Source organism: Octopus bimaculoides, chromosome 5, assembly GCF_046866305.1.
Source record: "Octopus bimaculoides isolate indiv1 chromosome 5, ASM4686630v1, whole genome shotgun sequence".
Taxonomy (NCBI): domain Eukaryota; kingdom Metazoa; phylum Mollusca; class Cephalopoda; order Octopoda; family Octopodidae; genus Octopus; species Octopus bimaculoides.
The window spans coordinates 18,969,126-18,981,625 of NC_142932.1; the positions used below are offsets into that span (position 1 = coordinate 18,969,126).

The following is a 12,500-nucleotide window of genomic DNA, read 5'->3' on the forward strand; positions in this document are numbered from 1 at the left end:
AAATTTCACGTCAGTGAAATTTGAACTACAAACGCAAAGACGGACGAAATGCTGCTAAGCATTTTTCCCGGCGTGCTAAATTCTCTATATATTTAGGTCATATCGTAAATGAAATAATGTTATCAGTACTAGTTGTTGGAATAACCATTTGGGTACCATATTTTTTAATGATCAGAAATTTCATGTGAAATGCGTCAGGATTTGGAAAAAGATAATGATGTTTGAGTGTTTATACTACATGTTTACACTATATAGACGCTGTTTTGTATGCCGGAAAATTCGGTATATAACGAATTACAAGAGTGTCGTATATCGCCACAACTACTTGATAAAGAAATATATCGGAAGGTAAGCAAAAATAAACGACAAAAACACAACGAATAGAAGCAATTAGAATTTCAACATTTTATTGAGAATAGTTTTTGTAAATGTTTTGTTGTTTTGAGCGGCTCAGGTAGTTTTCGATGTATTATCCTAGAAATCGGTACGGCATCGTCTCTTCAGGTAGTTGCACATCTTGGGGTGGCTCATGACGCGGTTCCTCAGTCCCATCAATTTGGGGTAGCTGCTGAGCATTGATGATTCTTCCATCAGTGGGTTCTCAAGAGCGCAGTAGCACATCATATCAGCCATAGTCATCTGCGATGAAATAAAATTCAATTATATTACTCAGAATGTATGTATTAGTGCTGTTATATAAATATATACATATTTGAAACAGCAGAAACTTTGCATAAGATATGACATTTAAATTCATATGGCTCTTGTCTTCCCTCTCACAGAGGCTAATGCTGCTTGAGTGCGTCCCATATGAAAATACTACTAATATAGCTTGGCAGTGTTACTACTTCAAATACAAATCTATTGTGCTGTAGCCAAAAAAAAAAAAGAAGATTTTTATTCAGCTCCTGGAAATTCTTCGACCATATTCTATTGCATACTATCACAAAGCTAAGATGATCCTTTCTGCTATAAGAACATGGACTGACATTATGGAGGAGGGCGTAGTCGATTAAATCGATACAACCATTCCACTGTTAATATTTTATGAATTCCAAAGTCGATATCGGCGAAGTGTGAATTTAAAACTGAAAACACAGACAAAATACCGCATGACATTTAATCTAGTGTAGTAACTATTAATCCAGTTCGCCTCATCAAAAAGCTAAAATAATACCACCATTGTAATATTACCCACACGACTATAACCATATTGCAGCTACTTACACAAGCATATACTAGATTTAAACGATTCGACTGATTCGAAAAGTTTCATTGAACAATATACTAAACTTTTTCCCAGTGCTTCTTCTACAGATATTAGAACGAGAGTTGCTATTATAAACTGGCTATTTAAATAAGACAACACCATCCAGTTCTGCACGGGAAAAAATGCCAAAATCCGAAATTCAGAAACTGCCAAATTCTTCATACAAATATCGATCAACATACCCTTCTGATTACACACAAACATCACCAGACGCAATGCAGGAGAATCCGGAAACGTCAAGTGCTTTACACTTCCTTTTCTCAGTATTTTTATGAATAAAACGGATCCAAGAAAGTCAGAACACAGTAAAGTAAAGCTATTTGCCAATCTCGTAGCTTAGTGTATAAGATTGATTACGTAATGTATACACACACGAGAACGTAGCTCATTTTCTACACATATATATGTGTGTGAGTGTGCGGGTGTGTGCTAGTGTGTGTGCATACATCTATGTGTGTGTATATATATATATATATATATATATATATATATATATATATATATATATATATGTATGTATGTATGTATGTATGTATGTAGGTATATGTACACGCATGGGCGCGTACACAGGCACAAACACATATATACACACTTACATACATACATACATACATACATACATACATACATACATACATACATATATATATATATATATATATATATATATATATATATATATATATATATATATATATATATACATATATATATATATATATATATATATATATATATATATATATATATATATATATATGGTTAACTTAAGCATGCAAGCATTTGTGATAGTATATAAACATAACGTGCATATATGTATTTATATATTTATGTGTGTGTGAATGTGTATCAGTATATGTGTGTGTGTAGCTAAGTACATATACACGCATAAACATACGTTCAGATATGTCAAAGCCATACATTAGTTACTTTGCTCTAACGGTTGTATAATTCTTGCACATCAACTCGTAAAGTCGATGATTATATTGGATTGCTCACAGCAATGTTGCAGTCAAACGACACTCGGTGCATTAGTTGGCGGAAGTGCAAACATGCAATTTTTTTTTTTATCCGAATCGTTAAGAATTTTAAACCGTCTGGTTCAATTTCCTCTTTTCATCTGCAGAGTTCAAGGATTTGGTATTTATATCGGTGTGCGTGAGCTTATATGCATATGTGTGTGTGTATGTGTGTATGTATGTATGTATGTGTGTGTGTATGTATGTATGTATGTATGTATGTGTGTGTATGTATGCATGTATGTATGTATGTGTGTGTATGTATGCATGTATGTATGTATGTATGTATGTATGTAAATACATACATATATATTTCCAATTATGCATTTATGTGTGTGTCTATGTATGTAGGTGTATATATATATATATATATATATATATATATATATATATATATATATATATATATATATATATATATAGATAGATAGATAGATAGATAGATAGATAGACAGATAGATAGACAGATAGATAGATAGATAGACAGATAGATAGATAGATAGATAGATAGATAGATAGATAGATAGATAGATAGATATAGATAAATATACATATATATATATATATATATATATATATATATATATATATATATATATATATATATATATATATATATATATATACATACACACACACACACACATATGTCATAAATAGATATACACTTGCATAAAAGCATATAAAATACTACACATGAATATATTCGTATCAGTATATATGTGTGTTTGTGTATGTGTGTGTTTTTGTGTGTATGTGTATTTGTCGGCTATTTCCTGAATATATTTCTCTGTGTTCCTGTCTGTGCGCGTGTGCGTTTGTACATGTGTGACTGTCGATGGAATCGAAAGTCTGCATCTGTGTCTGTGCGTGTCAATGTTTTCTGCTTTCATCTGCGTTTGCATGCACATGTGTGATTGAATTATCACTCACCTGATCACCCATGAAGTACTTGCTTCCACCATTGTACATTTCCAATGTCCTCTCCATATATGGAAGGATTCTACGACAGGTCTCCTGGAATCTCATGCGCTTCTCAGACTGGATAGAACATGAAAGAAAACAAAGTTATCAGAAAATCCTGTAGCAGACCATTATGTTATGGTTTCTATAAATGTTATACTTCAATGCAATACATTAAACGCACGATTGCACTTATCGATCAATAGATAATGTTACAAGCAAATAAGCGCACACAAAGCTTCGTTTCTGAAACGTATTCTTTCATTCTTCTACTTGTTTCAGCCATTTAACTGCGGTCATGCTGGACCACCACCTTTAATTGAACAAATCGATCTCAGGACTTATTCTTTGAAATCTTAGTACTTATTCTGTCGGTCTCTTTTACCGAACTGCTAGATTATGGGGACGTAAACACATCAACCTTGGTTGTCAAGCGATGGAGATGGGACAAACACAGACACACACACCCAAATACACACACACACACACACACACACATACATATATACATATACGACGGGCTTCTTTCAGTTTCCGTCTACCTAATCCACTCACAGGGTTTCGGTCAGCCCTAGTCTATAGTAGAATACACTTGCCCAAGGTGCTACGCTGTGGGACTGAACGTTGAACCATGTGGTTGGGAAGCAAACTTCTTACCACACAGCCACTTTTGACGAAAAATGACACCGACTCACAGACGCCCATACACAATGCTAAAACTCATATAGGTATTAGTATATTCTTACAAAGAAACGCAATACTTATTTTTTAATCCTTTATCTTTTACAGATATTGGACTACGGCCGTGCTGGGGCGCCATCTTGAAATTTGTAGTTGCAGAAATCGACTCCAGCACGTATTGTTAAGTCTGGTACTAATTCAAATTTTTTTTATCGAACCGCTAAGTTACGGGGATGTAAAAGAACCACCAGTAACCAATCGGTGGTAGGGACAAACAGAAGCACAAACACACACGCAAGTACAAGCACACACGCACTCATACTCATACAAACGCATACATACACATACACACATACTAAATCTGCTCAGAAGACTTTGGTGGGATCGGGGCTATGTTAGAAGACGTTTGTCCAATGTGTATCGCAGTGGGGTTGAACCCAAGATCACATGATTTTGAAGCAACGTTCTTAAACTCACAGCCACGCCTGCAAGAAAATATATGCCTCCAAGATCTCTCAGATATACACATGAATATAATATCAATTTGTCAATAACAAACTAGTATATTTCCATCTCCTTTGGAACATATATCGCTTCTTCTACAGCAACACTAGTAATAAGTATATTATGATAAAATACAGCTCAACTACGACTATTCTGTTTTTTTTTAATGGTATTTATGTCCTGTTTTAAGATATTTGAATGAGGCTGAAGGAAGATTTGGCTGCTACTTCTTGAACGTCAAGCGACAGCGTATAGGAATCATTCGTTAGTTTGGGTTGGTGACGGTCAAGTCTCACCGAGGAGATTATATCATCAAATTTATTTTAACCGTTATAATAATTGTTTACTCCGACATAGTATATCTAGGACTCCATTATTCATTGTATCCTTCTTTGAGTAGTGTTTCAAGTAGATTACGTATATCCTGATAATGAGCTTACGACTTGAACACACGTTTTCTGTAAACATGAAAGGTGCTCTACCATTGAACCAAAACAAAGCTTCGAATCTTACATTCATTTATGAAACGTTCTTTTTTCAGGGTGATATGGGTTCATGTCCCTTGGTGCAGCCTTCGTTTTTCATATGCAAAGGGTTTTTAACCTAATATTTACAAGCAATTTTTATAACTTTATTTGTTTCGAAATCCATCCTTTATTAAAATTTATCATTTCACGTTCTCGGAGTTCTTTATTATTATGTCGTCATTACTATGTCGTCATTATTATTATTATTATTATTATTATTATTATTATTATTATTATTATTATTATTATTATTATTATTATTGGCAAATACCCAAAGAGAGCGAATAATGCAGATATTTACAAAGCCCTTACCCACCAATGGTTAATGGCCTCTGGCTTGAAATCAGAAACAGAGGAGTTTATCATAGCAGCCCAAGATCAATGCCTACCTACAAAGAACTACCAGGCCAACATATTAAAGAACGGCAGCTCCCCATTATGTCGTATATGCCAACAACAAAATGAGACCATCGATCATGTTGTCTCCATGTGCAGTTTGCTTGCGCCTACAGAGTATCTCAACAGGCATGATAGAGCTGCACAATATATTCACTGGGTAATATGTAAAAACCTGGACTTGCCCCATGATAAAAACTGGTGGGAACACAATCCACCCCCAGTACTTGAAAATGATCACATTGCACTCCTCTGGAACTTCACCATTCAAACTGACAGAAAGATAGACGCAAATAGGCCAGTCATCATACTGAAAGACTTCAGACAAAAATCATGCCTCCTCATTGATATGACTGTCCCAATTGATATAAACATATCTGTCAAGACCTACCAAAAACTGAGCAAATATAAAGATCTTGAAATAGAAATTAGCAAAATGTGGAATCTGAAGACGAAAACAATACCTATTGCCATAGGTGCCCTGGGAATGACAGCGAAACGGGCTGATTACTACCTAGCTCAGATACCAGGAAACCCCAAGATGGCTGAAGTTCAAAAGATAGTGCTCATGGGAACTGCCCATATCCTACGTAAAATACTGTCTATGTGATCTCAAATTTTAAAGCAAACACATAATTTTCTTATGGTTTCTTAAACATTCACTTGAACAAAACTGTACAAATCCAAATATATGGTACCCTAGGCATAACACCTACATGAACTTCTAACTTGTTGTCTCTTGAGGTCTCTGGGTGAGACTTGGATCCAACTTGTTCAAATGCAAAACAAAAGTCAAACATAAAATAATAATAATAATAATAATAATAATAATAATAATAATAATGTCAATGATTATAGTGATGATGGGTCTTTGCCAATAATGTAAATAATGAAATAATTTTGCAAGAAAATAATTAGTACTCACAGAACAGTTCATATCCCTGGATCTCTGGAACTGGAAAACAGAACAACACTTATTAGACATACAAATATAAATGTGTGTAGGTGTAGGTGTGAGCGTGTGTGTACATATGTATGTCTCTTTGCGTGTGTGTATGTATGTCTGTTTGTGTACGTGCATTTGCTTGTATATACTTATAACTTAAAGGATGATAGGCAGTGTACATTTTCCCATCGGTTCTTATAGTTTTGCGTGTTTGTGATTAGTGTTATGTATACATAACACAATCGTTAGCACACCGGACTAAATGCTTAACAGCATTTCGTCCGTTTTTACGTTCTGCATCCAAATTCCGACGAAGTCGACTTTGCATTTTATCCTTTCGAGAACGTTGAAATACGTATTATATTTGTACTGGTGTCGATGTACTCGACTTATCCCCTCCCGAAAAACTTCAGGCCTTATGCCTACAGCAGAAATGATTATGTATATATACATAAAGGTAGCGAACTGGTAGATCGTTACCGCGCCGGACAAAATGCTTAGCGTCATTAGGTTTTCAGTCCACCTTGCCTTTCATACTTTCAGGTTCGATAAGTTAATTTCTCAGTCAAGTATTGAACTCAATCGACTTTCCTCTTGCCTCAAAATTGCCGGCCTTGAGCCAGAATTAGAATGATTTTGTATACTTATATAAATAAAGCAACGAGTTGACCGGTTCGTCATAGAGCGTCGGAAGGAATGCTTCGTAGTATTTGTTTTAACTCTTTACATTCTGAGTTCAAATATCGCCGAGGTTAACTTTACTTTAATCTCGCCTGGGGTTAATTGACAATGTACCAGTAAAGTACGGCGATTAATGTCTTCGACTTAGCCGCTCTCCACTAGATTAACCTGATACCAATATAGATTTTAAATCTTGGGATATGGTCAGAAATTTCGGGGGGGAGGGGATAGGTTAATTACATCGATCTTAGTTTTCAACTGGTAATTATCTTATCGACTCTGAAAGGTCGAAAGGAAAAGTCGACACTAGCCGCATCTGAAGTCAGCGCAAAGCTGAAAGAATGCCGCTAATCATTTTTCCCGCCGCAGTTACGGCTCAAACCTTATCAGTAGATATATACACGCATGCATACAACCATACATATATAGATACATACATACATGTATGCACGCATATATTTGTATGTAGTGCTTTAGTTAGAAACCAAGTGCTTGTGAACCCCGTTGTAGTGGAAAAGTAAATTATGTCAGGCATATCGTTCCCGTCAAGGAGCTGTATTTCAATAATAGTTTTCTATAGTGGAAGTCTACTATATAGCATGGGCGGATGTCCTGACTGATGCTTTGGAAAAAGAGATCATATGTGATGAACAGATAAAGAATTTACACCATCTGTAATAGAACGATCAATCATAATTTGTACATATTATCATATATACACTGGTTTATGTAACCATTTGAATCAACGCGAATGCTTGTACACAGAAAAACACATACATGTATATGGCACACAGAGACGCACACGCATAATGAATAGTCACGCCAAGTACAAGTACTCATACTGGTGTATCAAATATATACATACACTCATAGCAGATGTGCAAGAGTAAACATGACAAGCATATATATGCGTCAAAAGTGCCATCTCAAGTGCGTATATTAGATTGGAATACATATGAAATAATTATAATGTTAATTGTAAGGCTACTGGTTTCCCATATGTCAATCACTTTATTGTGTGTATTTTTTTTTTCTGAACACCCACACAAAGTATTATACTACCGTTCCTGATTTATTCAGGGTGTATGTGTATATGTGTGGGAAAGAGAGTATGTTTGGAGACAGAGGAGGAGACGGAGAGCGAAGGAGAGAGAGCGAGAACGAGAATAGAAGTAAAAGATATAGATAGATATACATAAAGAGATAGTTAGATAGATAGATAGATAGATAGATAGATAGATAGATAGATAGAAAGAAAGAAAGAAAGAAAGAAAGAAAGAAAGAAAGAAAGAAAAAAATAAAGAAATAAAGAAATAAAGAAAGGCAGACAGACAGGCAGACAGACAGACAGACAGATAGATAGATAGAGAGATAGATAGATATATAGATAGATAGATAGAGGGAGAGAGAGAGAAAGAGATAGAGAGAGAGAGACAGACAGACAGACATACAGAGACAGAGACAGAGAGATTCCATTATATTTCGATTGGAAGAAAATTCTAATACTGTTAGTTTACAAACCATCATTCTGCAGTTGCCATCCTGGTACATCCTCATGTAGTCATCGAGAATATCATAGAAGCAGTCTGAGATGAAATCTACTCTGGCCATCTCCATGTTGGTTCTGCCATGGTAACCTGGAATGTCCCATTGATATATAAACAATAAGAATGTACACAAATGCAATGGTATGTCATTCTAAATATAAAAACGTTTACGATGAGATTTTCCTACATCAGTTAATATAATAGGTGTAGAGGCGGTTGTTGATTTGCATCATTCGACTATGAGTATCCAGTAGTTCCATCAATTGACTGCTCCTGAATTATCATGTTCCGCAGACAAGTGTACCCTTGACATAATTTTCCGACAGGATTAGCGTGGCACATCATATTGGCAAGAATATTACTTATGATCTATAGGTACAGACCACAAGACAAGCTTCAATACATTTTCTTTCTTTGAAATTTCACCCATAGTCTATCGGTCCATTCAATAGAAAATATATTATATAGAAAATCACATTTACTAAGCGTGTCACGCAGGGCGATCAAAATCAAGCTTTCGGAGATGCGAACATCTCAACCATACATATGTATATACATACATACACACAGACACAGACAGACAGATAGATAGAAACATATATATATATATATATATATATATATATATATATATATATATATATATATATATATATATATATATATATATATACATATCATATATATACATGCATACACTACACTTACATACAAACAGAAACGTCCGCCCTCGTGTATATATATATATATATATATATATATATATATGTATGTATATCGGCCATGATGAAATACCACAAGGTATAGAAAATACGTATTCGCCTTTATATATTTAATCCTTTATATTGAACACTCAATATTTCTATTCAATAAGACATATTCTATATGTTCAATAAGACATTCAATACTTTATTTCATTGTACCATCCATTTTTATTTTATATTATATATTGTATATTATATTATATATTGTATATTCCATATTCTATATCCCATATTGGTTTTGCAGGAATATAAATAAAACATAAAAAACAGACAGTGTTGGAACTCTTTTAAACAAAATAATATATGTATATATATATGGATTAAAATGTAAGTAAAATATGGTTGTGTCTGTGTTTTAAATGCAATTGATTTTTCACTAAGTGTTTCACTGTCATCATGCTGCCAGCTTCTGATCAGGCATTAACTTAACAATTATAGAAACGAACGTATATTTTCGTTTTATGAAACATTCATGGCATAACATGAATGTTTTCATACTGATCAAATACAATATCTGGAATATATTCTACGCAGTCTATGTGAAAATCCATTCATGTATGTCGTTATAGTTTACAATTCTGTTACGTAAACTTATATGTATTTTTACCAGGCATCTAAGAATGCAATGGCTATACGTTGACGTTGGGCAGTTTTCAGGCAATCACGGTGTACCGTTTTCATTATCTCAAATTATAGAATTCAGAAAATTAGTAGAAGAATGGCCGTGAAATTAAGATCGCTTTGGAATCTGTTCTTCAGCGCAGCAATTAAGCAAGTGACTTCAAATGTAGCTTCGGGCCGAATATTATCTCATGATGGATTGGGGCTATATGCCTGGTAGTATGCCGCTTAGGGCACTTTCACTGTTTAGGCTACCTGATATCATCCATAGTTACGATATAATTGTCACTGGATCTACGTCAGAAATTCCGCAGTGTTAATTCGGTTTATAATGAGTGAGAGAAGCGAAAAATAAAGATTCTTGCTATATCCATTTCCCATTTCTCTCGCTCATCATAAACTCAACTAAGACTACGGAATTCCTAACGTAAATTCAGTGGCAGTAGCGTGTGTCTGTGTGTATGGGTGCGTGTGTGTGTGTGTGTGTGTGTGTGTGTGTGTGTGTGTGTGTGTGTGTGTGTGTGTGTGTGTGTGTGTCCTTCATTACCGCTTGTCTGTTTACTTTGCTTATCTCCAGGAACCGGTAGAATATACACCAGACATAAATAAATAATGGGGTTGAATTGTTCGTTATAACTATTCAACACAGTATCCCATTATGGCCGCAGGCCATAAATGTAACAAGTAAAATATAAATTGTGAGGCGTTTCTTCAAATGTTTTGTTGGCAATCTCTTATTTCTATCAGAGATGAAGAGTTTATTATTATTATATATTTCAATAAATATGATCGAAACCATATTCTTTAATAACATGAGACAGCGAAAATATAGCAGAAAATATCATGTGAAGGTAATATATTCTTATTTGCTTTATCCAAAATCTTACATAGACAGAAAATGGGACTAACGTATGTTGTGGTTTTCAGGCAACGCAAAATATCAGACATGTTGCAGTACTCTTCACAAACAGAGTATATCAGAATTTGAACGTCTCAAAAGAAAGTGTATCTAAATTTTGGAAGAGGACGTAAAACTACTCACCAAATTCCCTGGCCAAATATCTGGCCATAGCCATACTTTGAGGAATCTGGGTCCTGTTGTCCAATTCCAACATTGGCATCATGTTGCATGGCATCTCTGCAAGTAGAATGTATAATATTGTTAATAATAATAATAATAATAATAATAATAATAATAATAATAATAATAATAATAATAATAATAATAATAACAACAATAACAATAATAATAATAACAACAACAACAATAATAATCATAATATTTTCATTTTTCCTTATATTTTAATTTTTTCTTCTTTCTTTTTTCTTTCTTCCTGTTTTTTTCCCCCCAAACACGTCTTTGTAAATGAACAATCTGTTGTGTTTATTTCAGTGGCCTACCAATGTGTACAGTTTGGAAAATGTATGATGAAACGGAGGACGGAACTGACAGCATATGGAAGAAGATTAGGGGCAGTAGAAATCAGGAGAGGCATCTCGCAAGGGAACTGCCTTCTCCACTGATCTTTGTACCATTGACTCCAGTATTTGCTGATAATTTGTTTTATCAACCGAAAGGGTGAAAGGCAAAGTTAACCCCGATGTCATTTGAATTCAGAACTTAAAGAACTAGAATGAATACTGAAAATGACAATCATCTTTATTCTAGTGGCCTACAGATTCTTCCTTCACCTTGCCGTCTTAATGATTTCTAATTTAAGAAAGGCGGTGAGCTGGCAGAGTCGTTAGAACGCCGGGTGAAATGCTTAGAGGTATTTTGTCTGTCCTTACGTTCTGAGTTCAAATTCCACCGAGGTGGACTTTGCCTTTCATCCTTTCGGGGGTCGATAAATTGAGTACCAGTTGCATACTGGGGTCAAGCTAATCGACTGGCCCCCTCACCCAAAATTTCGGGCCTTGTGCCTAGGGTAGAAATGAATAATTTCTCGTTTAAGCTCAAAGCCAGAAATTTTAAAGAATTACTTCTTACTTCTTAGTTTCAACAAAGTGAATAAATAGCAAGCCAAGGAAATGACCTCTTCTTGACCATTCGGGGCTTTTGTGCAGTCACTCAGCCACAAAGCAGTAACAGCCAAATACCCCATTTAATCACATGAAACTTAAGGTGGGACAGACTGGAAAATGTAATCCTTGGAACAAAAATGGAAGTGGATTCTAACGGCCTGAATGTAGTGTGATCATAGTTCTATTCGAGGATTAAACTGGAGTACGGATGTAAGAACAATTATAAAGACAGAGTAAACAAAATGCTAGATAAAATATCGAGAACCTAAACAGTGTGTAATTGTTATTGACCAATTGATTGTCAAGAAGAGAATCATTATAAGATTGACTTTTAACAAGCAAAATTTTCAAAATGATTTCCAGACTTAATAATTATTATCGAGTGACCAAATAAATCGTATTGATTGTTACTAACTTTTCTCAGTATAATCCACAATCAGTTATAACAAATCTCTTTATATTTTAGCAAAGTAATTCTTGATAATAGTGGTAGTGAGATCTGTAACCCATTGAGACATGGTTACAAATTTTATCTCCATATCGTATAACTACATCA

At 34.5% G+C, this 12,500-nt stretch overlaps 1 protein-coding gene across 1 annotated transcript in view; it reads right to left on the reverse strand.

Annotated features, from left to right (window-relative positions):
* Positions 1-381: 381 nt before the first annotated feature.
* The window catches only part of LOC106869772 (S-crystallin 3), a 13,928-nt gene continuing 1,809 nt past the window's right edge, over positions 382-12,500 (reverse strand). The window contains exons 2-6 of the mRNA XM_089351857.1: positions 10,962-11,057; positions 8,509-8,624; positions 6,286-6,315; positions 3,223-3,330; positions 382-639 (exon numbers count right to left, since the gene is read on the reverse strand). Coding sequence (XP_089207983.1) covers positions 475-639; positions 3,223-3,330; positions 6,286-6,315; positions 8,509-8,624; positions 10,962-11,057 — 515 coding nt within the window. The 3' untranslated portion in view covers positions 382-474. The remainder of the gene's footprint in view (positions 640-3,222; positions 3,331-6,285; positions 6,316-8,508; positions 8,625-10,961; positions 11,058-12,500) is intronic.